General features: G+C 41.6%; 1 protein-coding gene across 5 annotated transcripts in view; it reads left to right on the top strand.

Moving 5' to 3' along the window:
• The window catches only part of ITPR2 (inositol 1,4,5-trisphosphate receptor type 2), a 134,030-nt gene that overhangs the window by 70,524 nt on the left and 36,932 nt on the right, over positions 1 to 26,574 (top strand). For all 5 annotated transcript variants that reach the window (XM_058189724.1, XM_058189723.1, XM_058189721.1 and 2 more), the window contains 9 exons: positions 1,416 to 1,524; positions 8,623 to 8,731; positions 9,258 to 9,445; positions 10,358 to 10,541; positions 13,938 to 14,194; positions 15,273 to 15,473; positions 18,010 to 18,120; positions 20,894 to 20,989; positions 22,087 to 22,206. In XM_058189724.1, the coding sequence (XP_058045707.1) occupies positions 1,416 to 1,524; positions 8,623 to 8,731; positions 9,258 to 9,445; positions 10,358 to 10,541; positions 13,938 to 14,194; positions 15,273 to 15,473; positions 18,010 to 18,120; positions 20,894 to 20,989; positions 22,087 to 22,206 (1,375 nt within the window). The remainder of the gene's footprint in view (positions 1 to 1,415; positions 1,525 to 8,622; positions 8,732 to 9,257; positions 9,446 to 10,357; positions 10,542 to 13,937; positions 14,195 to 15,272; positions 15,474 to 18,009; positions 18,121 to 20,893; positions 20,990 to 22,086; positions 22,207 to 26,574) is intronic.

The raw sequence follows: 26,574 nt of genomic DNA, 5'->3' as shown, positions 1-26,574 counted from the left end.
TTTTATCGGTGCTAATTTTCTTTCTGGAAAGTTTCTTGTCATGGTTTTTCTTTATTATCCTCACATAACGTGGAAAAGTTCAGCGTAATTTATCTTGGAGGCTGAAGATACCCTTTAACGAAGTGGAAGCTGTTACAGAAATTTATTCCCTCTCTGAGCTAAGCTATTTCCAGTGAAGGAGAATATTTGTAGCTCAGGGTTGATATGAGGGGTTCTTGGTGCTCTCTGAGCTTGGTGGTTTTCTTGCAGACGTTTCAGGACCCAACAAGGGAACATCATCACTGATAGACAGGAGTGGGGTTTGCAGAGATGAGGAGGAAGAGAAGGAGGAAGAAGTAGAGGAGGAGGAAGAGGAGGAGGAGGAGGAGGACTGAGGGGTCCTTGGTGTTCTCTGAGCTTGGGTGTTTTCTTGCTGATGTTTCCTGACCCAACTAGGTAACAGCATCAGTGCTAAGAAGGTAGTGGGGTTTGCAGAAAGGAGGAGGAGGAGGAGGAGGAGGAGGAGGGGGAGGAGGAGGAGGAGGAGGAGGAGGAGGAGGAGGAGGAGGAGGACTGTAGGGTCCTTGGTGCTCTCTGAGCTTGGTCGTTTTCTTGTAGACGTTTCATGATCCAATAAGGTAACATCATCAGTGACAGAAGGGAGTGGGGTTTGCAGAGATGAGGAGGAGGAGGAGGAGGAAGAAGTAGAGGAGGAGGACGACAACTGTGGGAGTTCTATCTGAGCTTGGTGGTTTTCTTGCAAACGTTTCATGACCCAACAAGGTATCATCATCAGTGCTAGAAGGGAGTGGGGTTTGCAGAGATGATGATGATGATAATGAGGAGGAGGAGAAGGAGGAGGAGGAGGAGGACTGTAAGGGTCCTTGGTGCTGTCTCTGAGTTTGGTTATTTTCTTGCTGATGTTTCCTGACCCAACTAGGTAACAGCATCAGTGCTAAGAAGGTAGTGGGGTTTGCAGAAAGGAGGAGGAGGAGGAGGAGGAGGAGGAGGAGGAGGAGGAGGAGGAGGAGGAGGACTGTGAAGGTCCTTGGTGCTCTCTGAGTTTGGTTATTTTCTTGCTGATGTTTCCTGACCCAACTAGGTAACATCCTCAGTTCTAGTAAGGAGTTGGCTTTGCTCTCAGTTATTGTCCTTTCCAAGGAAATAAGTTATTGCATTGCAAAATTTCATGGCCAGACTCAACCCAACATCACCAGTGCCAGGTGCTGTCTTGTAGTGCTTGGTTGCGAAAAAATATGTTGTTCTTTTGCTTAAGTAGGGATGCAAAGGTTTGTTCCTTACAACGGCCCCCATTCACGAACTGCACAGTAGGCGTAAAAGCTGCGAATATAACATGAAAAAGAGCAAAAGCGGAATAAATCAGGAGAGGCCCGCTGGCTTTGAAAGTTATATTTTGCCTGATGTTTTATTTTAAGGTTGATCAACCATACCAAACGGCTAATGGAGAAGGAAGAAAAACTTTGCATCAAAATCCTGCAGACTTTGCGGGAAATGCTGGACCAGAAAGATAGCTTCGTTGAAGAGGTAAGGCCCGGCTCTTAGTCCTGAAAAGCTGGTTAGATATAGATACGGAATAACAGAGTTGTAAGGGGCCTTGTAGGTCAACCCTATACCATTTCTGATGGGCTGCATCGGCTGTGGATTTTAAATAAAAAGTTTGCAATGCTTAATTAACACCTAATAGAGGATAAATGCTTTGATCTGATTTCCAGGGCAAAGTGAATGAAGTCTAGGGAAAAATTTGAACCATCTTGGGAAAAAATGAATGGAATGGAAATGAAATAGAATAGAATAGAATAGAATAGAATAGAATAGAATAGAATAGAATAGAATAGAATAGAATAGAATAGAATAGAAAAAGGAGGAGGAGGAGGAGGAGAGAAAGAAGAGGTAGTAGGAGAAGAATGAAAGAAGTAGGAGCAAAAGGAATAGAATAGAACAGAAAATAGCATAGCATAGCATAGAATAATAAAGAAAAGAGAAGAATGGAATGGAATGGAATGGAATGGAATAGAATAGAATAGAATAGAATAGAATAGAATAGAATAGAATAGAATAGAATAGAATAGAATAGAATAGAATAGAATAGAATAGAATAGAATAGAATAGCGGAGGAGGAGGAGGAGGAGGAGGAAGAGGAGGAGGAGGGAAAGAAGAGGTAGTAGGAGAAGAATGAGAGATGTAGGAGCAAAAAGAATAGAACAGAAGAGAAAATAGAATAGAATAGAATATTGGAATGAAGATTACACTAGAATACTTCTAATCCCACACAGACAGATTATAATTGTGAAGGAAAAGGATCAGGATGGCAGGATCCGTCCTGATGGGAAGAAAGAAGTGAGAACAAAGAATTAGAGAAGAAGAGAAGCCACTTTAAAAAGATCTTAGTTTAATATTGGGTTTTTTGTTCCACAGCAGCTCCTGGATAGTAATAACCAGGAAAAACTGCACAAAATAACAACCTGTAATGCTGTTTGTCACGTTGCCTCGCCAGATGGCAGCACTTGACCGACTTGAGTAGGATCAACAGCTAACAGAGTTGAGTTAGGACTTGATTGCAAAATCTTTCAGTCTATCAATCAATCAGAATAGAGTTCGAAGGGATCTTGGAGGTCTTCTAGTCCATCCCCCTGCTCAAGCAGGAGACCCTACACCATTTCAGACAGGGGGACTGTCCAGTCTCTTCTTAAAAACTTCCTGTGTTGGAGCACCCACAACTTCTGGTGGCAAGCCGTTCCATCGGTTAATTGTCCTCAGTGTTAGGAAGTTTCTCCTTAATTCCAAGTTGCTTCTCTCCTTGATTGGTTTCCATCCATTCTTGCCTTCTGGTGCTTTGGAGAATAAGTTGACCCTCCTCTTCTTTGTGTCTGAAGATCCACAGAACTGTGGTTCTGAAGCCGTATCAGCTACCTTGCGGACAAGGAAAGAAAAAAATAATAAGGAAGAATTTCCATTTATTTCCTTCCTCCCTTCTCTAACAATCCCAAGGCAGGATTTGCAAAGTACTGTCAATCTAGCTTTTCAGTAAAATGGAATGGACTCATCTTAACAGAATAACAGAGTTGGGAGGGACCTTGGAGGTCTTCTAGTCCAACCCCCTGCTTAGGCAGGAAACCCTACACCACTTCAGACAAATAGTTATCCAACCTCTTCTTAAAAACTTCCAGTGTTGGAGCATTCACAACTTCTGGAGGCAAGTCGTTCCACTGATCAATTGTCCTCACTTTCAGGAAATTTCTCCTTAGTTCCAGGTTGCTTCTCTCCTTGATTAGTTTCCACCCATTGCTTCTTGTTCTACCCTCAGGTGCTTTGGAGAATAGCTTGACTCCCTCTTCTTTGGGGCAGCCCCTCGAATACTGGAATACTGTAATCATGTCACCCCCTGGTCCTTTTCTTCATTAAACTAGACATACTCATCTCTGTGAGGCCAACATCAACCTTCTAAACCTCAAAACACAATTCTCTGCCCCTCCCCCCTCCTATACAGCTCAAGAAATTAAGAAGGTCTCTTCAGATATTCTTTCTTTTGTTCTGTCTGTTTTATAGCTGCAGGCTTTGCTAGCTCTTCTCTGAACCGCTCCTTGGGCAGAATCTTCTTCAGATCTTCCCAGCCTGCCCTTCCAGATATCTGCAGGTATTCTGGCCTTCAGCTTTGAGAAGTTGACATGTTGAATACAAGCCCTGGAGCCTTTTCATTCTTCGGTCTATAAAAAAGAAAATTTTGAAGACACTTCCAATTTTACACGGGAGAAAACCCGAACAACCAAAGACCTACATACAAACACCCGTGAAAACCTCAGAAAACAAATATATATATATATGAAAATATATATACAGTATATATAAGTAGCCCAAACAGAAAATTTATTTAAAATCAGTGTGCCATTAAAGATGGATTATTAAATTCACAGATTAACAGAGTTGAAAGGGACCTTGTGGGTCATCTAGTCCAACCCCCCTGGCCAAGCAGGAGACCCTACACCATTTCTGACAAATGGCAGTCCAATCTCTTCTTGAAAGCCTCCAGTGATGAAGTTCCCACAACTTCCAAAGGCAACTTCTGTTCTATGGGTTGATTGTTCTCACTGTCAGAAAATTTCTCCTTGTTTCTAGGTTGAATCTCTCCTTGTTCAGTTTCCATCCATTATTTTTTGTCTGGCCTTCAGGTGCCTTGAAAAATAGCTTGACACCCCCCCTCCTCTCTGTGGCAGCCCCTCAAATATTGGAAGATGCTCTCATGTCTCCCCCGGTCCTTCTCTTCACTAGACTAGCCAGGCCCATTTATATTTAAAAGATCAATTGTATTTGCAAAAACCACGCGATACATTTGGTTTGAGAAGAAAGTAGAACCGGTCACATCTCCCGGTTCTTGCAAAATCGCACCTCTCAACCGCTTCCCAGGGGATGCGGTACAATCCTTCGTTTAGTGACCATTCAGTGCCAATGGCCACTAAATAAACCGTTGTATGTCGAGGACTACTTGCCCTGGAATGGCAATTGAGCAAAAGGAGACCCAAAAGGGGGAACTTTGGGATGGAAGTGGAGCTCCAATTCTTTGAGACCCTGTGGCTTGTTTGGGTTTTTATAGTGTTTAACTTAATCCACTTGTTTAATTTAATCATTTTTTTTTACTGGGGTGATCGAATGAGGTTTTTTTAGACCGCTCATCCTCGCTCCCCCTCAACCTTGATGGGATCAGAGACTCTGGCGGTGTGTTGAGGCCCGCTGACACGCGGCCTGTCCATGTGTGGGTGCAGATGGAGGCGCTTGCGGGGTGCGATGGCTCGTCGGGAGGGTGTCAGAGACTGCAGTGCTCGCAGCCGGCAACAGCCTGTGGTTGTGTAACTCTCTGGCAAGCGTCTGGCACGGGCTTCTGCGGAGGAGCCGCGTCACGTGGCCGGCTGAGTGCCTGGCCCTGCAATTCAATGAGGGCCCTTTTCTGAATGAGCCGTGAGGCTGCATGAGTTAAGCTGGCCCAGCGGGCCCTGGCCCCACTCACGCACCAGCCGGGAAATTGCCGGTTCTCATTCCAGGCAGGGTAGAGAAGGGGGGGGGGTGTTGTTGGGTTGTTGTTTTTTTTGTTTTGGCATTGCTGGTACGTACATCATTGTGACACCCCCAGGAAGGTGGAAATTGAAAGCTGTTATGCAACCGGCGGCACAAAGAGAGAAACGGCTCCTTCGCTTCCCCTGGTTTATCTATCTATCTATCTATCTATCTATCTATCTATCTATCTATCTATCTATCTATCTATCTATCTATCTATCTTTCTTTCTTTCTTTCTCTCTCTCTCTCCCTTTCTTTCCTTCCTTCCTTTCCTCCTTCTTTCTCTTTCACCTTTTCTCTTTTCTTCCTTCCTTCCCTTCCTCCCACCCTGCCTCCCGCTTTCTTTCTTTCTTTCTTTCTTTCTTTCTTTCTTTCTTTCTCTCTCTCTCTCTCTCTTTCTCCCTTTCTTTCTTTCTTTCTTTCTTTCTTTTTCTTTCCTTCCTTTCCTCCTTCTTTCTTTCACTCTTCTTTCTCTTTCTTCATTTCATTTCATCTTTTCTTGATGAATGTTCTACTCTCTTGCTCCCTTCTTCCTTCCTTCCTTTTTCTTTTCTTCCTTCCTTCCCTTCCTCCCACCCTGCCTCCCGCTTTCTTTCTTTCTTTCTTTCTTTCTTTCTTTCTCTCTCTCTCTCTTTCTCCCTTTCTTTCTTTCTCTCTCTCTTTTCTTTCTTTCTTTCTTTCTTTTCTTCTTTCTTTCTTTCCTTCCTTTCCTCCTTCTTTCTTTCACTCTTTCTTTCTCTTTTCTTCATTTCATTTCATCTTTTCTTGATGAATGTTCTACTCTCTTGCTCCCTTTCTTCCTTCCTTCCCTTTTTCTTTCTTTCTTTTTCTTTCCTTCCTTCTCTCCCTCTTTCTCTTTCTCGTTTCTTTTTTCCCTCCTTCCTTCCTCCCTCCCTCCCTAGTTTTTCTGTCTCTCCTCCTTCCTCTTTCTTTCTTTCTTTCTTTCTTTCTTTCTTTCTTTCTTTCTTTCTTTTCTTGATGAATGTTCTACTTTCTCTCTCCCCTTCCTTTTCCCTCTCTCCTTCTTCCTTCCTTCCTTTCTTTCCTTCCTTCCTTCTTTTCTTTTTCTGCTTTTTCTTTCTGTCCTTCTTCCTTCCTCCCTCCTTCCTTCATTATTTCCTTCCTTCCTTCCTTCCTTGCTTCCTTCCTTCCTTCCTTCCTTCCTTCCTTCCTTCCTTCCTTCCTTCCTTCCTTCTTTCTTTCCTTCCTTCCTTCCTTCCTTTCTCTTTGTTTTTTTTCTTTCTGTCCTTCCTTCCTCCCTCCCTCCCTCCCTCCCTTTCTGCTCCACTGCTCCCTCTCCACACCAAGGCTGAAGAATTCTCTTCTGCCCTGGGGGTGCCCTGCAAAGCACATAGCCTTCCCGCAGCCTTCTCTCTGCCTACCCACCGACTTCCCTGGAGTGAGTTCGTTGTCCTTCAAGGCATGCTCAGAGGGCTGATGTGCTGCTGTCCCAGGAGTTGCAAGGGATATGGGGCAATCCTCTAGACCAACACCTGGGAATACAGGTGGGGGTTTGTGGTTGTTGTTTTTTAATGCACACGTGCATCACGTGAATTTTCGGATCAATTCAGATGACTCGCGCAGCTTTCTTGTAACCGAATTTTAATTCGCAGACTAGAAAGGATCCTGCTGTTGGTTGTGTTTCTCCAAAAGAAAGGCCCACAACTAACCAGCCGGCGCTTTGTTTAACATTTACAAATTCCTGTTGTCCTCTCGGAGTTTTGTTCTGATCTCCGCGTCGCTATTGTTCAGGAGGCTTACTAACGGTTTACAATAAGGCCGTTATGCTGCTGCTTCAAAGCCTACTATATGCCGTATTACCATTGCGCATAAAGATTGGGAGTCAGCTGAGAGCTGTTTACATTCCAGATTAGTATACTTTTAAAAGCTGTAGAAGCCACTTTCAGGGAAGAACCAGATGCTCCTGAATGTGAATTGCAGCCTTGTTATTACTGAAAATTGCCATAGTTGTACGGATGTTGACACCTGGCCAACGCAATTGTGCTCTCTGCCATATTTGGAGGGGCAAGCTATAAAGTTTTATTCAATGTAACCTGTGTTTTTTCTCCAATAAAATGCCATTTACAGTTTAGAGGGGAATTCTCTTTAGTTGTAATTGCCCCTTTCTGAAGACGCAAGGCACCGTTAAAAATTCTGTTTAAGTGTGCCTGACCACAATGTCATTGTGCATTTTTAGGACTGTGCTGCACCCCCTGTTTGCAGCTCCTTTAGATCCTGGGTTACGCTGCATCTGTGGTGCATGGGCATGTAAAAATAGAATAGAATAGAATAAAATAGAATAGAATAGAATAGAATAGGAGAGAATAGAATAGAATAGAAGAGAAGAGAAGAGAAGAGAAGAGAAGAGAAGAGAAGAGAAGAGAAGAGAAGGAGAAGGAGAAGGAGAAGGAGAAGGAGAAGGAGAAGGGGAGAAGGAGAAGGAGGGAAAGAAGAGGTAGTAGGAGAAGAATGAGAGAAGTAAGAGCAAAAGGAATAGAATAGAATAGAATAGAATAGAATAGGAGAGAAGAGAAGAGAAGAGAGAAGAGAAGAGAAGAGAAGAGAAGAGAAGAGAAGAGAAGGAGAAGGAGAAGGAGAAGGAGAAGGAGGGAAAGAAGAGGTAGTAGGAGAATAATGTAGGAGAAGAGAAGTAAGAGAAGTAAGAGCAAAAGGAATAGAATAGAATAGAATAGAATAGAATAGAATAGAATAGAATAGAATAGAATAGAATAGAATAGAATAGAATAGAATAGAACACTGGAATAGAATATAGAATATAGAAGAGAATATAGAATATAGAAGAGAATATAGAATATAGAAGAGAATGCAGGATAGGATAAGATGGGATAGAAAATAAAATACAATACAATACAAAGTAGAACAGAATAGAAAATAGAGAATAGAACAGAACAGAATAGAAAATAGAGAATAGAACAGAATAGAATAGAAAATAGAACAGAACAGAACAGAATAGGAGGAGAAGGAGAAGGAGAAGGAGGGAAAGAAGAGATAGTAGGAGAAGAATGAGAGAAGCAGGAGCAAAAGGAATAGAAGAGAAGAGGAGAAGAGAAGAGAAGAGAAAAGAGAAGAAAATATAGAATTGAATGCAGGATAGGATAGGGTAGGGTAGGGTAGGGTAGGGTAGGATAGGATAGGATAGGATAGGAAATAGAATAGAATACAATACAATACAAAGTAGAACAGAACAGAAAATAGAATAGAAAATAGAACAGAACAGAATAGAATAGAAAATAGAATAGAAAATGAACAGAACAGAACAGATTTAAATTGAACAAAAAATAGAATAGAAAATAGAACAGAACAGAACAGAATAGAACAAAAAATAGAAGAGAAAATAGAAGAGAAGAGAAAATAGAAGAGAACAGAATAGACAATTGAACAGGAAAGAAAAGAAAATAGAACAGAACAGAATAGAATATAGAATAATGCAGTTTCTTTTAGAATTACAATAAATGAGTTGTGTTTTGCGATACATTGCAGACTTGAAAATAAAATAGCTAGGAATACATTTACCACCTTCTTTAATTCTTACTCTCTGTTTTGATCCTATTAAAGGGGAGCAACCTGCGGAAAATACTTCTCAACCGCTATTTTAAAGGAGACTACGGAGGGAGCATCAACGGCCATCTGTCTGGCAGCTACGCCAAACCCCTGCAGAGTGGAGGTAACCTGGGTTTAAAACATCTGGATGAAGAACAGCTCTTTGGGGTTTTTCCCCTAGTGTAGTTCATGGGAATATATTCATGGGAATAGGGAGTTACTGTAGTTTGGTCTAGTGGTTAAGGCATCAAGCCAGAAAGCAGGGGACTGTGAGTTCTAGTCCCACCTTAGGCATGAAGGCCAGCTGGGTGACTTTGGGCCAATCATCAGAGGAAGGTAAGTTCTAGTCCCACTTCAGGCATGAAAGCCAGCTGGGTGACTTTGAGTCAATTACCAGGAGATGGAGATGGGGAGATGGAGATGGAGATGGAGATGGAGATGGAGATGGAGATGGAGATGGTGATGAGATGAGATGAGATGAGATGGAATGGGATGGGATGGGATAACAAGGCAAGACATTACAAGATAAGAGATAAGAGGAGAGAGAATGAGATAATCCTTCACGGAAAATTTAAGAATGAATCTTCTTTTTTTCCTCAAAAACATCTTAATATCCCAATTAATTTGTCAATGAAACTCATTGATTTCAGGGACCTTCTCTGGACAAGATGTGGACAAGTCCGGGGCGTCCATGCATGACATTCAGTGTCTCTTGGATAAAGAAGGGGCTTCAGAACTGGTCACCGATGTCATCGTTAGTACCAAAAATGACCGGATATTCTCGGAAGCCATCTTGCTTGGCATTGCGTTGCTCGAAGGAGGAAACACTCAAATCCAGGTGCATTTTGGTACCTCAATACGCTCCAGTCAATTTTAACCCTTAAATTTCCTAAGGCAAGGAAGGAAACAGGATTAGGGTTGAGAATGAATAGGAAAATAACTAAAAATATTACCGCAGGGATCGTAATGATATTCAATATATAAACCATAGGGAACTGTCCCCTGGCCAGTTTCTGTAACTATGTAGGGTGTTATTTGTGGAATAGGGTTTTCAATAGAGAGATGTTCCCAGGTACAGGGAGTTCTTGACTTACAACAATTCATTTAGTGACCAGCCTAGGTTAGGACACCTTGACAAAGAGATTTATGACCATTTTCCCCCCACTTACGACCGTTGCAGCCATCCTTATGGTCACGTGATCAAAATTTGAACGCTTGGCAACTGGCGTGTACTTATGACGGTTGCAGGGTTCCTAGGGGGTGTCACGTGATCCCGTTTTGCAACCTTCTGATGAGCAAAGTCCATGGGGAAGCCAGATCCACTTAACAACCGCGTTACCAACTTAACAACTTCAGTGGCTCACTTAACAACGGTGCCAAGAAAGGTCATAACATGAAGTAAAACTCACTCAACAACTGCCTCACTTAGCAACCTACATTTTGGGCTCGGTTGTGGTCGTAAGTCGAGGACTGCCTGTTAATTCCGTTCATGTGACCTCACGATAAAGTGAGAGCTTTTAGGGGTGCTTCTCGTCTGAACTACTTCACAAAAATAGATACGTCAGTGATGAGGATTTAAACTGGGAAGAAAAACGGGGAGATACAAAAAATAAAGGACAGGCTATCTGATCAAATGCGGGTTATGTAGGAGTACAGATTATGAATTAACCATTTTAATGTGTTAAAATCCATTGTCTTTATTGAGCCCTCAAGAGATATTGAGCCCCCTACTTCGTTTTCTCCTCTTTAGTATTCCTTTTATCAACAATTGAACGAGCGGAAAAAATCCGAAAAGTTTTTCAAAGTTTTGTACGATCGGATGAAAGCGGCCCAGCTGGAAATTCGATCCACTGTGACCGTGAACACGATTGATCTGAGCAGCAAAAAGAAGGACGAGGAAACAGACTTGACTGTGTCAGCTCCAAAAAAGAGAGGTAAGCGGAGGGGAAAAGAAACAACCGAGAATATTTTTTTGCCTTAGGCTGGTTTCAGGGCAGTCAGGAGAAAAACAGATTTCAGTTTAAAAAACAACAACAACAGGAATAAGAGCACTTGTGATTTAGCCTGGCCTACATTGATGTATATATACTACCTGAGCATAGAAACCTAATTAATGAAGGTTTTCCTAAATCACTATTCTGCTTCTTAGGACTTCAAGACAGCCTATTTTAAATGACATACATCGAAGTACAATTCTGCTGTTGTAGAATTCATTCGTTTCTTCATTCATTCATTTATTCATTTGTTCATTTATTTGTTTATTTGTTTGTTCATTTGTTCATTCATTCATGCATTCATTCATTTGTTCATTTGTCTGTTCATTCATTCGTTCATTTGTTTGTTCATTTGTTTGTTCATTTGTTCATTCATTTGTTTGTTCATTTGTTCATTCGTTCATGCATTCATTCATTTGTTCATTTGTCTGTTCATTCATTCGTTCATTTGTTTGTTCATTCGTTTGTTCATTTGTTCATTCATTTGTTTGTTCATTTGTTCATTCGTTCATGCATTCATTCATTTGTTCATTTGTCTGTTCATTTGTTCATTTGTTCATTCATTCATTTGTTTGTTCATTTGTTCATTCGTTCATTTGTTTGGTCATTTCTTCATTCATTCATTCATTTCTTCAATCATTCATTTATTCCATAAATGTATATGGCAACCCTTCTCATATACCTGACTCTAAGCAGCTAACGGCTAAAATAAATAAGAACAAAATGAAACACGATTGGTAATTAAAAACAGAAACAATTCAGTTTATTCTTTTATCACTTTGATTATGAGTTGCTTAATTTATTTGCAGGTAGTCTTCAATTTTGTTAAGTGAGTTTTGCCCCATTTTACGACTTTCCTTTAAGTGAATCAATGCAGATGTTAAATTAGTAACCCGGTTGCTAAGTGAATCTGGCTTCCCCATTGATTTTGTTTGTCAGAAGGGCGCAAAAGGGGATCACGTGACCCCGAGACATTGCGACCGTCATAAATATGAGTCAGTTGCCAAGCCGTAACTGTGTAAAAAGATCAAGTCACATTTTGCATTGCTGTTGTAATTTTGAACGGTCACCAAATGAACTGTTGTAAGTCAAGGACTACCTCTATTTATTTATTATAATTCGTTGTTACTATTATCTAGATATATAAAAGCCAAATACCACTCACTCATCACGAAATCGCCAAAACCGTAAAGCCTACAAACGTGAAATTTGCCACCTCTGTTCCTCTTGGCTTCTAGGTGCTCACTAAGAAAGGATTTTTTTGAAATGACCATCAGATCAATAGTATTTCCTATACAGTATTAAATTCACACACTCTGATGCTAAGGAGCTAGGCGTTCGATTCCCCCTCCCCACCTGAAAGGAACTCTGTTCCAACTGCCAGTTGCCTTATATTAACACGCTCTGAGGCTACCCCTTCGCTAAATCGGGCATGGGCATGGCCAGCGCGTGACTCATCCAGCCTGTGGGCTGGGACATTCTACTCCCCGTCCTCCTACTCCTCTGTTCCAACTGCCAGTTGCCTTATATTAACACACTCTGAGGCTACCCCTTCATTAAACTGGGCGTGGGCGTGGCCAGCGCGTGACTCATCCGGCCTGTGGGCTGGGACGTTCTACTCCCCCTCCTCTGTTCCAACTGCCAGTTGCCTTATATTAACACGCTCTGATGCTACGGAGTTACACATTCTACATTAAGTTTCAGGCTTTAAGTGTCAATTTATCATGCCCGATCACATCGTTTCGTTGCGAAGCACGGGCAGCCAGGTAGTAAATAATAAATAAGAATTATTACGGAACTTTCCTGGAATAAGCGCTCTCTGTCAGAAGCCAATTTTTTTTTAACTGCTCAAGTTGTTGGAGCCGTGATTGATATAACACAGCCGTGGTCAGCCACCGGGGTTGAGCAGTGAATTTGATTTGATCTCAAAAGGTTTATTGAAGCATGAAAGTCGCATTTATCTGTCATGACCTCAAGCAGCACTTACTTCTCCCAGGATTGATGGGCCCAGAGATTGCGCCACAACAATTGTTTTCAGTTTCCCCGTAAAGCAAGTATTTGTGAGGCGCAAAGAATTGGCACCAAGTGTTAAGTTCCAGTTAACAAGATTTATTGCTCAGGCTTCTGCACGAGAATCGAGTCAGCTAATGGTCAGCATTGAATTGTGGCTAGATTCGAGTCAATAGGGATGCAGCGGCTCAGTGGCTAAGATGATGAGCTTGTCGATTGAAAGGTTGGCAGTTCAGCGGCTCGAATCCCTAGTGCTGTGTAACGGGGTGAGCTCCCATGACTTGTCCCAGCTTCTGCCAACCTAGCAGTTCGAAAGCACATAAAAAAATGCAAGTAGAAAAAATAGGGACCACCTTTGGTGGGGAGGTAACAGCGTTCCGTGCACCTTTGGCATTTAGTCATGCCGGTCACATGACCACGGAGATGTGTTTGGACAGCGCTGGCTCTTCGGCTTTGAAATGGAGATGAGCACCGCCCCCTAGAGTCGAGAACAACTAGCACATATGTGCGAGGGGAACCTTTATCTTTACTTTAAGAGTCAATGGAATTCAAGAGGGGTTGAACTTCTATATTCAATGGAACAAAAGTTGCCTTCAGAAGTTGTGGGAGCTTCATCCCTGGAAGCTTTCAAGAAGAGACCGGACTGCCATTTGTCAGAAATTTATTTAATCATATTTTTATACCGCCCTATCTCCCAAGGGACTCAGGGCGGTTTACAGCCAAGTAAAATATACACATAAATAAATACAAGTTAAAACCCCAATTTAAAAAACTTATTAAATACGGCCGAATATTAAAACCCCAATAAAATAGTAAAACCCCATTAAAACCAAATTTAAAATTTAAAATTCTAGTCCAGTCCTGCGCAGATAAAAAGATGTGTCTTAAGCTCGCGGCGAAAGGTTCGAAGGTCAGGAAGTTGGCGAAGTCCTGGGGGAAGTTCGTTCCAGAGGGTGGGAGCCCCCATAGAAAAGGCCCTTCCCCATGGCGTCGCCAGCCGGCACTGCCTGGCTGATGGCACCCTGAGGAGTCCCTCCCTGTGAGAGCGCATGGGTCGGTGGGAGGCAATCGGTGGCAGTAGACGGTCCCGTAAGTATCCCGGCCCAATGCCATGGAGCGCTTAGGGGGTCTCCTGCTTGGGCGGGGGGGAGGGTTGGATCAGATGACCTTCAGGGTCCCTTCCCACTCTGTTAATTTAATCTAACCTTAATCTAATCTACATCACCAGGAATCAAAACGGACTCAAAGGGTGGACAGAGAAAACCCCATTGTGTGCTCCTTATGGTGCAGATGTAATTGCAATCATTTCTTCTCACTTGTCTACAGTTAGGGACTCCAACCTCCACCTGAAAGAAGGCATGAAAGGACAACTGGCAGAAGCCTCCACTGCAACATCCAAAGCTTACTGCGTGTACCGCAGAGAGATGGATCCGGAAACGGACCTCATGGGTCCAGGGTCAGAGCCAGGGTGCACAGACGAAAAAACATCCGAAGAAATGACCATGAGTCCGGCCATTGTGATCATGCAACCCATCCTGAGGTTTCTCCAACTGTTGTGTGAGAATCACAATCGAGAACTCCAGGTAGGCTACAGTATTATTACGGGGCATTTTAGTATTGAAGTTAAGCCAGTCCCTTGGTTGTATCAATGGAGGCATAGAATCAAAATCACTTCAAATATTAGTACCGCTTTATGAAGCCTTGGTAAGGCCACGCCTGGAATAGAATATGGAATGGAATGGAATGGAATGGAAGGGAAGGGAAGGGAACAGAACAGAACAGAACAGAACAGAACAGAACAGAAAAGAAAAGAAAAGAAAAGAAAAGAAAAGAAAAGAAAAGAAAAGAAAAGATGGAATGGAATGGAATGGAATGGAATGGAATAGAATAGAATAGAATAGAATAGAATAGAATAGAATAGCAGAGTGGGAAGGGACCTTGGAGGCCTTCTAGTCCAACTCCCTACCCAGGCAGGAAACCCTACATCATCTCAGACAGATGGTTATCCAACATTTTCTTAAAAATTTCCAGTGTTGGAGCATTCACAACTTCTGGAGGCAAGTCGTTCCACTGATTAATTGTTCTAACTGTCAGGAAATTTCTCCTTAGTTCTAGGTTGCTTCTCTCCTTGATTAGTTTCCACCCATTGCTTCTTGTTCTACCCTCAGGGGCTTTGGAGAATAGCTTGATTCCCTCTTCTTTGGGGCAGCCCCTGAGGTATTGGAAGACTGCCATCATGTCTCCCCTAGTCCTTCTTTTCATTAAATTAGACCATGGGTCTGCAAACTTGGCTCTTTTAAGACTTGTGGACTTCAACTCCAAGTCCACAAGTCTTAAAAGAGCCAAGTTTGCAGACCCCTGAACTACACATACCCAATTCCAGCAACCATTCTTTAATATGGGTTAGCCTCCAGTCCCCTAATCATCTTTGTTGCTCTTCTCTGCACTCTTTCTAGAGCCTCAACATCTTTTGAGCATCCAGTTTTGGTCACCACGTAACAAAAAAGATGTTGAGTTCAAACTAAGTTAAAAGTAGGATGCATCCCCTGAGAATCGTAACAATAGCAATTATTTTAACCGTAGCTTAGCGTCACCTCCAATTTGAACCCTTGTCTACTTTTCACCGGTTTGTACAGTGGTTTCCTTTCTCCTTTTTTCCAGAACTTTTTAAGAAACCAGAACAACAAGACCAACTACAACCTAGTTTGCGAGACCCTTCAATTCTTGGATTGTATCTGCGGAAGTACCACAGGCGGGCTAGGACTTCTGGGCCTATACATCAAAGAAAAAAATGTAGCTTTGGTAAATCAAACTCTTGAAAGTTTGACTGAGTACTGCCAAGGCCCCTGCCATGAAAATCAGGTAGGTTGACCCCCTAGGGAACAATCTGAATTGAATGTGGATTCAGATTTTCTTTCTTCGTTTCAAAAATCCCTAATTAATAACCTGTGTCAGAGCATGGCCTTTCTACAGTAGTGGCCAAAAATTGTGGAAAACATATATTTTTGTGGTTTGATGGCTAATAACACCACTTTTTTGGGGGGGGGCGTTTCAAGATAATCCTATTCCATTGCTGGAATGGCCTGGGAATAGCCCAGACCTTCACCCAATTGAAAATCAATAAAGCCCACTAAAGAAACTGGTTAGTCAGAAGCGACCCAGCAATCAAACCCAGTTAACAGAAGCAATCATTCAATCTTGGTTTCACATTAGAACAGCTGCAGAACTCAAAGACTTGGTTCACTCCATGGGAAGACCTTACAAGGCCGTAATTCATGCTAAAGGTTACCCAATGAAGTATTAACTCACATGGGGGTCATTTTTGTATATCTCATTTTTTTCTATGGTGATCATTTTTGTATATCTCGTTTTTTCTACGTGTTTCACTTTTTTTCTTTCTACTGTAGCTGCTATTCTAATAGCAAATCCTTCATAAAAGTTATTGCATGACATTCTTGATTAAATTGTCTTTCCATTGATATATAATTTTATAGTATGACACCCCCCCCCCAAAAAAAAGTGGTGTTATTAGCTAGTTTTGGAAAATACACTTTTCCCAAAAGGTTTCCACAATTTTGGCCGCTACCGTAGGGTAGAAATTGTAGTCAATGTGTTAATTCTTCTATTGGTCATTTAGATACCAAATCCTTGCATATGTTTTTAGAACAGAAGTTGGGGGGGGGTCTGGATTTAGTCCAGGGATGAGATCTATTCCCCACCCCCATATCTCCCAGCAATGGCTTGTGGGGCGCTTGGAACTCTCTGAGCTTGGTTTCATTACCCAACTAGGCAACATCATCAGTGTTAGATTTTTGAGTGGGGTTTGCTCTCTACCATCCAACTACCATCTAACTACACAGACAAACAAACAAATAGCAATCCCAACAGTACTTTTTCCAAAGGCAACTGGGCTTTCTTCGTTTTTTCCTTGAAGATGTTTCACTTCTCATCCGAGAAGCTTCTTCGGTTCTCAGTCAGAACTTGAAGCAATTTGGAATTCTGAAAATCTTCATAGACAATCAGATAGTGAACAGCCTGACCAAGATCCCAAAAGAAGAAAACAACACTCCCAGCAACACTGAAAGGACACCCCACTGGAGTATAAACAAGGGGACAAACCGTTCTCCCTTCTAGCGCTGATGACGTTACCTAGTTGGGTAATGAAACATCTGTGAGAAAGTAACCAAGGTCAGAAAGCACCAAGGACCCCATGGTTCAACCCTGAGCCACCAATATTGTCTTCTCTTTGATATCATGGGTTTAAGGTCCCTGCCTCCTTGACAAAAACCTATACCTGTCCATCATTGGCTATGGAAATTCTCAATCATCCAGGTCATGGTTATCTCAAAGGTGCTTTTCGAAATGCAATTGGACTTAACTGCGCTTGGTTTTTGCATGATTTTTTGAGGAAAATAGAATAGAATAGAATAGAATAGAATAGAATTTTATTGGCCAAGTGTGATTGGACACACAAGGAATTTGGGATGATTTGAAATGAGGATTTGTTGCCGGTTCAGTTCCTCCATTGTGTACTTTTTAATAATAATAATAATAATAATAATAATAATAATAATAATAATAATAATAATAATAATAATAATAATAATAATAATAATAATGATGATGATGATGATGATGTTTTAATTTGTATACCGCCCTTCTCCCGAAGGACTCAGGGCGGTGAACAGGCAAATAAAATACAAACAGAAACATACACCATAATTAAAACAACCCTTAAAAAACTGATTCAAATTTGCCAGAAAAATTAAAATAACATTACACCCCATAAAAATTACAGAAATTTAAAACCCACAATTAAAATTTAAAATTTAAAATTTAAAATCAGGCCAGTCCAGCCAAACGGAATAAATAGGTTTTAAGTTCGCGGCGAAAGGTCCCAAGGTCAGGTAGTTGTTGAAGCCCGGGGGGAAGTTCGTTCCACAGGGTCGGAGCCCCCACAGAGAAGGCCCTCCCCCTGGGGGCCGCCAGTCGACATTGTTCGGCTGACGGCACCCTGAGGAGTCCCTCTCTGTGGGAATGCACCAGACGCTGGGAGATAGAGGCCGGCAGTAGACGGTCCCGTAAGTAGCCCGGTCCTAAGCCATGGAGCGCTTTAAAGATGGTAACCAATACCTTGAAGCGCACTCTCTTTTTCCACTGGAGAAGATGTACAACGGTCACAGTGGTGCAGTACACAAGTATTTTGTCTATCCTTGGGTCTGTTTTCCCGCGTAGAAGATGACAAATGAAATCAACGGGACCTTCCCCTGGGTTTGCTGATCTGCACAACATCCTTTAGGACATTATTCATCTTTCAAAGAATGAGAAAGAGGAAGGACACAATCTCTTACGGGATGTGTCGTCATCTCAAATGTCTTTCTTTATTTGCCTCTTGTAGACCTGCATAGCCACCCATGAATCCAATGGCATCGACATCATCATTGCGCTGATCCTAAATGATATCAACCCCCTTGGAAAATATCGGATGGACCTAGTGCTGCAGTTGAAGGTATGGAATTATAGGACCTTGGAGTGGTCGTATCAAATGACTTATTTTATTTATTTATTTATTTATTTTGTCACAACATCATATAAAAAGATTTTATAGTATATAAACATATATATGAGTAAATATTGGGAGGTATAAGCATCTATATATATATAGGAAGAAGAAAAGAAAAACAATAGGACAGGAACGGTAGGCACGTTTGTGCGCTTTTGCTCGCCCCTTATAGACCTCTTAGGAATGGAGTCAGGTCAACGGTAGAAAGTTTTTGGATAAAGCTTTTAGGATTATGGGAAGAGACCACAGAGTCAGGTAAAGTATTCCAAGCACTGATGACTCTGTTACAGAAGTCATATTTTCTGCAATCTAGATTAAAGTGGTTAACATTAAGTTTAAATCTGTTGGTTGCTCTTGTATTATTGCAGTTAAAGCTGAAGTAGTCTTTAACAGGAAGGACATTACAATAGATAATTCTATGAGTTAAATTTAGGTCTTGTCGAAGGCGACGGAGTTCCAAGTTTTCTAAGCCTAGGATTTCAAGTCTGGTGGGATAAGGTATTTTGTTGTTTACAGAGGAATGGAGAGCTCTTCTTGTGAAATATTTCTGGACTCGTTCAATTGTATTGATGTCAGAGATGTGGTGAGGGTTCCAAACAGGCGAGCTGTATTCTAGAATTGGTCTAGCAAATGTTTTGTATGCTCTGGTTAGTAGTGTGGTGTTTTTGGAAAAGAATGATCTAAGTGCCAAAGCCCATGTAACAACATCGCCAAAAAGGCATTAAGAGTTGTAAACCTAATCTTGCATAGCTTCTTCTCCGGTAATATTACACTACTAACCAGAGCATACAAAACATTTGCTAGACCAATTCTCAAATACAGCTCATCCATCTGGAACCCGCACTGCCTATCGGACAGTAATAGAATTGAATGTGTCCAGAAATATTTCACAAGAAGAGTCCTCCACTCCTCCGCTCACAACAAAATACCTTATGCCACTAGCCTTGAAATTCTGTGTTTAGAAAATTTAGAACTACGCCGCTTTCAGTATGACCTGAGCATAGCTCATAAAATCATCTGCTACAATGTTCTACCTGTCAATGACTACTTCAGTTTCAACCACAACAATACACGAGCACACAATAGATACAAACTTAAGGTAAACCGCACCAAACTCAATTGCAGAAAATACGACTTCAGCAACAGAGTGGTCAATGCCTGGAATGTGCTACCTGAGGAACAGGAGGAGCCTGTTTCTAGTACACGCATGCGAAGAGCTGCCAGAAGGCAAGAGCAGCTGAATCAAAAAGGACAACTCGGGAGTAAGGCCAGGAGATGATTGGCCCCTCCCATGAGGCTTAAAAGAGCAGCAACGAGCCGTTGGGTTCTTTGTAGAAAAGCAGCGTTGATTCCATTACTTCTTGTCAGCATCTCTTGAACTTTGTGGTGGTGGGGGGGGTTGCCAAGAAAATCCTTTGGCAGGTTGCCAAAGACAGCAGAGGTTGGTGATAAAGCCGAAGGACTGTTTATGAAGAATTTGTTTTGAACTGAGCTGAGAATGAATGAATTCTCAGCTGTTTTAATAAAATATGTTTGTTCAGGACTGAATTGTGTTTGGTAATCATTACTTGGGACTCGGTCACAACAGGAGCTTGGAGATCTTCTAGTCCAACCCCTTGCTCAAACTGGAGACGTGTTGTGACTCCAGCCCCTGAAAATGGTCTCATGCCCGAAAGTGACTCCGAGAGTGAGGGGGAAGGGCCGGTAAGGCTTACCTTGGGAGCACCGATTCCTTTGGCTCGGCTCCAGGAGCCAGAACCAGACCAGTCGGAGGATGTAACGAGGCCGTCATCCCCTGATTCCTCCCTTCCCCAGGCTACGCCTTCAGACCCAGCTGATAATAATAATCAAGCTTGGCTTGACCCGCGCTTCAGAAGATTAGAGAGGCAGCATCATCAAAAAGAAGGGTGGGGCAGGAGCCCCACCCCACAGAATATATAAGGAGCTTTGAGACTGCTCTCACTCCACAGGAAGCAAAAGTTTAGCTGAACCGTTTCAAAAAGAGCTGAAAGTCTTGCTACGTGAGTCATTTGCTTGAACTTTGGCAGGCAGCTGCGATTTCTCTGCCAGGACTGATAAGAGCCGTGAATCCACTGGCTGAAGGCCAGCTCGTGGGTCCGAAGTAGGGAAGGAGACAGAACAAGACGGTATACCGTTTTGGATACCATTTTGTTCAATCTCTCCTTGAAAGCCTCCAATGACGGAGCACCCACAACTTCTGCAGGCAAGTTGTTCCACTGATTAATTGTTCTCACCGTCAGGAAATTTCTCCTTAGTTCTAGATTGCTCCATTACAACCCTAACGGAGCCTGTCCATAATGGTCTTCAGTTGCAATAGTCATAAAATGGGTTTGTCACGTGACCAAACCAATTTTATAACTCTTTTTTTTCTTTGCAGCGGTTGCAAACGCCACCATTGTAAAACAAACAGTGTTTAGGTCAACGCACGGTACGGAAGCAGCCACATTGCCGACATCCGGTGCTTATAAATACATATTTATTTTTAATTAGTTCTGCGATTATAGTGAAACAGGTCATGATGTGACACATAAAACAAAGCACGCGTTTAAAAAAAAATCCATAAAAAGATTCAAGGCATTTAAAAACCTTGTTCTCGTAAGGAAAGCCGCGCCTGCAGCTTCGGTTAAAGCAACAATAAGGCTCATCGGTCCATGAAATAGATTTTAACGACGTCTTAATTGGCTTCGATGTCTTTCAGAATAACGCCTCGAAGCTTTTGCTCGCTATCATGGAAAGCAGGCATGACAGCGAGAATGCAGAGAGAGTCCTTTTCAACATGAGACCCAAAGAGCTCGTAAGTATCTTTTCAGGTGGTTTTATAATTGAAAACGGCAAAAAAAAAACAACCCCAAAAAATTAATTGAGGTTTCGAGCTAGCAAGCTGGTTTTGATCCCCGCAGTGACTAGAGTACAGGGAATCCTCAACTTACGACCGCAATTGAGCCCCACATTATTGGTGCTGACTGAGACATTCGTTAGGTGAATTTTGCCTCGTTTTACGACCTCTCTTGCCACCGTTGTTAAGCGAATCCCTGCAGCGGTTAAGTTAATAAACCTGGTTGTGAAGTGAACCACAACCCAGTGACTTTGCTTGTCAGAAGGCCGCCATAGGGGATCACGTGTCACAGACACACCCGGGACACTGCGACCGTCATAACTGCGAGTCAGTTGAGAAGCGTCTGAATTTTTAATCACGTGACCATGGGAAATGCCGAACGGTCGTAGGTGTGAAAAGCAGTCATAAGTCACTTGTTTAAGGGCCGTTATAACTTTTGAACGTTCACGAAACAAACTGCTATAAGTCTTCTTAAAAATCTCTGGTGTTGGAGCGCCCACAACTTCTGGTGGCAAGTTGTTCCACTGGTTAATTGTTCTCACTGTCAGGAAATTCCTCCTTACTTCTAGGTTGCTTCTCTCCTTGGTTAGTTTCCATCCATTGCTTCTTGTCCTGCCTTTTTTTTTTTTTTAATTTGAATTTATATCCCGCCCTTCTCCGAAGACTCAGGGCGGCTTACACTATGTCAAGCAATAGTCTTCATCCATTTGTATATTATATACAAAGTCAACTTCTTGCCCCCCCAACAATCTGGGTCCTCATTTTACCTACCTTATAAAGGATGGAAGGCTGAGTCAACCTTGGGCCTGGTGGGATTTGAACCTGCAGTAATTGCAGGCAGCTGTGTTAATAACAGACAGACTTAGTTTGCTGAGCCACCAGAGGCCATCTTCAGCCACAGCAAACAAATTTAAAAAAATATGGTGGGATATAAACAGATTATTTAATTGAGATTGGAGAAAAGTATTAAGAATATGCAGACAGTGTTACCTGAAACTAAACGGGGCTAAGAGCTCATTCAATTTAATTATCAAAGAAACTTTTTTTTTTTTGAGGTGGACGTCATGAAGAATGCATATAACCAGGGTCTTGACTGCGATCAAGAAGAGGAGAATGGAGATGACAATATTTCGCCAAAAGATGTTGGGCATAATATCTATATTTTAGCTCACCAGGTATGTTGTTATCAAACATAGGGACTTGCCCACCTCACTCAGAAAAAAAAAGCTAGATTGAAATGGTTAGCATTATTAGGTTAAAAGATAAAGGTTCCCCTTGCACATACATGCTAGTCATTCCCGACTCTAGGGGGCGGTGCTCATCTCCCTTTCAAAGCCGAAGAGCCAGCGCTGTCTGAAGACGTCTCCGTGGTCATGTGGCCGGCATGACTCAACGCCAAAGGCGCACGGAACGCTGTTTCCTTCCCACCAAAGGTGGTCCCTATTTTTTCTACTTGCCTTTTTTACCTGCTTTCGAACTGCTAAGTTGGCAGAAGCTGAGTCAAGTAACGGGAGCTAACTCCATGACGCAACACTAGGGATTCGAACCGCTGAACTGCCGACCTTTTGATCAACAAGCTCAGTATCTTAGCCACTAAGCCACCACGTCCCTTGTATTATTAGGTTAGAATCCTCTTAAATTTACTGGTAAAGTTTACAACGATGACAAATTAAAATTGAATGCTTATATAAAGCCCAAGGAGATTATATAAATCATGTTTAAACAGGGGGATAATTAATTCATTCCCAAGCAGCCTAAATTGCTCCCTTTAAACAGCCAGCTGTCAAAACTGAACCGTAAATCATATCCAAGCTATTTTTTTTTAACCAGCCCCAAAACCCATCTAAGTCAAGTTAAAATGTTTGTTGTAACATAAATAAATCTTAACATTTCCAGGTCTATGCATTTTTTAAGACAGAATGAACGAAACAAATACTGGGTCACTGGTCGCATCTTTTGATCTTGAAAGGGAAGATTTATAGCCATTTCCTGAGTACGTTTTGTTACTGATACTTGTCAAAAACTGCTTCCTTAAGTGATTTTTATCTCCGTCGTATTTCTTTTTTCCCCCTGCTTCCTGCTGTTCAGTTCTTCACAACTCATGTCGTCCACTTCGGAACATATCTCGGTAGCCGCATATCAATAAATCTCTCACTTTTGATGTGTTTTTTGGAACAGGCTGGCTCCATTCAGCTAAGTCTGTAGGTCTTACAATAGTGAATATAATTTAGCCTGGGGTTTTTTATTAAGGGAAATTAAATAGATGGTAGTTGGTTTTTAATCTCTTCACTGATTAGAGGAGAAGCTAAAAAAAAACAAAACAGACACAAGTTCTTCTTTTTAGTCTTACGTGGGCCGACAATTTATATTAGAAGCATTCAAACTCTCAGTTTCAACAGCTGTTTAAAAGGCAGTCGCCATTTGTATATATTTTTTTCAATGCAACATCCTTTCCTGTCATTATTTGTGGTTGAGCTTACCAGAAGCAGAGGAAATCACAGATCCTATATATCTACTGCACGAGTCAAAAAGAGGGCTGTGAAAATATCTACAGAGCCCTCACATCCTGGATATAAACTGTTTCAACTCCTACCCTCAAAACGACGCTATAGAGCACTGCACACTAGAACAACTAGACAGAAGGACAGTTTTTTTCCCCAACACCATCACTCTGCTAAGCAAATAATTCCCTCAACACTGTCAAACTATTCACTAAGTTTGCGCTACTATTAATCTTTTCATCGTTCCCATCACCCACCTCCTCCCACTTATGACTGTATGACTGTAACTTTGTTGCTGGTATCCTTACGATTCATGCTAATATTGATTGTTTCCTGATTGCTTATTTGTTCCCTATGACTATCATTAAGTGTTGTACCTTATGATTCTTGAAGAACGTATCTTTTCTTTTATGTACACTGAGAGCGTATGCACCAAAGACAAATTCCTTATGTGTCCAATCACACTTGGCCAATTAAAAAAACAAAACAGACACAAGTTCTTCTTTTTAGTCTTACGTGGGCCGACAATTTATATTAGAGGCATTCAAACTCTCAGTTTCAACAGCTGTTTAAAAGGCAGTCACCATTTGTATATATTTTTTTTCAATGCAACATCTTTTCCTGTCATTACTTGTGGTTGAGCTTACCAGAAGCAGAGGAAATCACAGATCTATATATCACAGGTCCTGTCTACTGCACAAGTCAAAAAGCGGGCTGTGAAAATATCTACAGAGCCCTCACATCCTGGACATAAACTGTTTCAACTCCTCCCCTCAAAACGACGCTACAGAGCACTGCACAACAGAACAACTAGACACAAGAACAGTTTTTTCCTGAATGCCATCACTCTGCTAAGCAAATAATTCCCTCAACACTGTCAAACTATTCACTAAGTTTGCGCTACTATTAATCTTTTCATCGTTCCCATCACCCATCTCCTCCCACTTATGACTGTATGACTGTAACTTTGTAGCCTGTATCCTTACGATTCATGCTAATATTGATTGTTTCCTGGTTGCTTATTTGTTCCCTGTGACTATCATTAAGTGTTGTACCTCATGATTCTTGATGAAGGTATCTTTTCTTTTATGAACACTGAGAGCATATGCACCAAAGAAAATTCCTTGTGTGTCCAATCACACTTGGCCAATTAAAAAAAAATCTAATCTATTCTGTTCTGTTCTGTTCTGTTCTGTTCTATTCTATTCTATTCTATTCTATTCTATTCTATTCATTGACGGATATAAATAGGTCCCAAGCTAGTATGGCAAATAGGACATAAAACTTAGAATAACAGGGTTGAAAGGGACCTTGGAGGTCTTCTAGTCCAACCCCCTGCTCAAGCAGGAGGCCCTATATAATTCCAGAGTAATGGTTGTCCAATCTCCTCTTTAAAGCCTCTGTCATGGAGCACCCACAACTTCTGGTGGCAAGTCGTTCCACTTATTGATTGTTCTAACTGTCAGGAAATTTCTCCTTAGTTCTAGGTTGCTTCTCTCCTTCATTAGTTTCCATCCGTTGCTTCTTGTCCTGCCTTCAGGTGCTTTGGAGAATAGTTTGACTCCCTCTTCTTTGTGGCAACCCCTGAGATATTGGAACACTGCTATCATGTCTCCTTTGTTTCATTAAACTAGACATACCCAATTTTAGCAACCGTTCTTCATATGTTTTAGCCTCCAGTCCCTTAATCATCTTTGTTGGTCTTCTCTGCACTCTTTCCAGAGTCTCAACATCTTTTTTTTTTATAACGTGGTGACCAAAATTGGATGCAGTATTCCAAGTATGGTCTTAAAGTGGGGTAAAATAAGAGGGCTGGAATTAGCTGGCCAGACACACTGCAAATTAAAGCATTGCGTAGATGTTGCCTTCAAACAAACCCCTCAGAAAAATATCTCTGCAACATGGGATAGGTTTGCTAATTAATGAAATTAAGGAACGGAGAATGAATTTTCTTTGCTATGAATTTACACCCAATTGGAACCCATACCACATTTCAGACATCAATACAATTGAACGTGTCCAGAAATATTTTACAAGAAGAGTTCTCCACTCCTCTGAATACAACAAAATACCTTATGCCACCAGACTTGAAATCTTGGGTTTAGAAAACTTAGAACTCTGCCGACTCCGATAAGACCTATGTTTAACTCATAGAATCATCTATTACAATGTCCTTCCTGTTGAAGACTACTTCAGCTTCAATCATAACAATACAAGAGCAAACAATAGATTTAAACTCAATGTTAACCATTTCAATCTTGACTGCAGAAAATATGACTTTTGTAACAGAGTTATTAGTGCTTGGAACACACTACCTGACTCTGTGGTCTCTTCTCAAAATCCCCAAAACTTTAAGCAAAAACTCTCTACTATTGACCTCACCCCATTCCTAAGAGGCCGATAAGGTGCGTGCATAAGAGCACAAAATGTGCCTACCGTTCCTGTCCTATTGTTTCCTTTCATATATGCAATTAATATAGTTATTACATATTTATGCTTATATATTATATAGTTATTTTCATGCTTATGCTTATATATACTGTTGTGACAAATAAAATAAATAAATAAATAAAATAAATAAAGCATTGCAGAAAGGACTCTTAAGAAGGGGTGGGAAATATTTAAACACACAACCCCCTGCACCAGGAGACCATCTTGAAGCAAGGGTTGGTAGTTGGGCCACTCATCGCTAGAAGCCAGGTTTCCTCGTAATTACTTATATGTAAATCTGTTTAATGGTCTGATGAAACCTTGCATCCGCCTCGGTTAAAATTAGCTACTGTGGTTTGAAAGCCGGGTTGAGGCTTCATTGGAAACCAACATCTGCTTGACTGACTCGTCTTGAACATCTCGTGCGCTTCCACCATCGTTTGCGCTAATTAAATTCTTGACGCCTATCATATCGCGAGGCCCATCACTTGTCATAATCCAGGAGTTATCCTCTGGATGAGACAAGATAATGGGGTTCGGGTGACAGCCGCTAATTGAACATCAGACAAAATTGGAAGGAGGGGTTTGGTTTGGCTCGGCTTGCTAACGCTG

This window comes from Ahaetulla prasina, chromosome 7 (genome assembly GCF_028640845.1).
Source record: "Ahaetulla prasina isolate Xishuangbanna chromosome 7, ASM2864084v1, whole genome shotgun sequence".
In the NCBI taxonomy this organism is placed as follows: Eukaryota; Metazoa; Chordata; class Lepidosauria; order Squamata; family Colubridae; genus Ahaetulla; species Ahaetulla prasina.
Note: the sequence above shows the minus strand (reverse complement) of the source record. Positions and strands in the feature narration are given on the sequence as shown.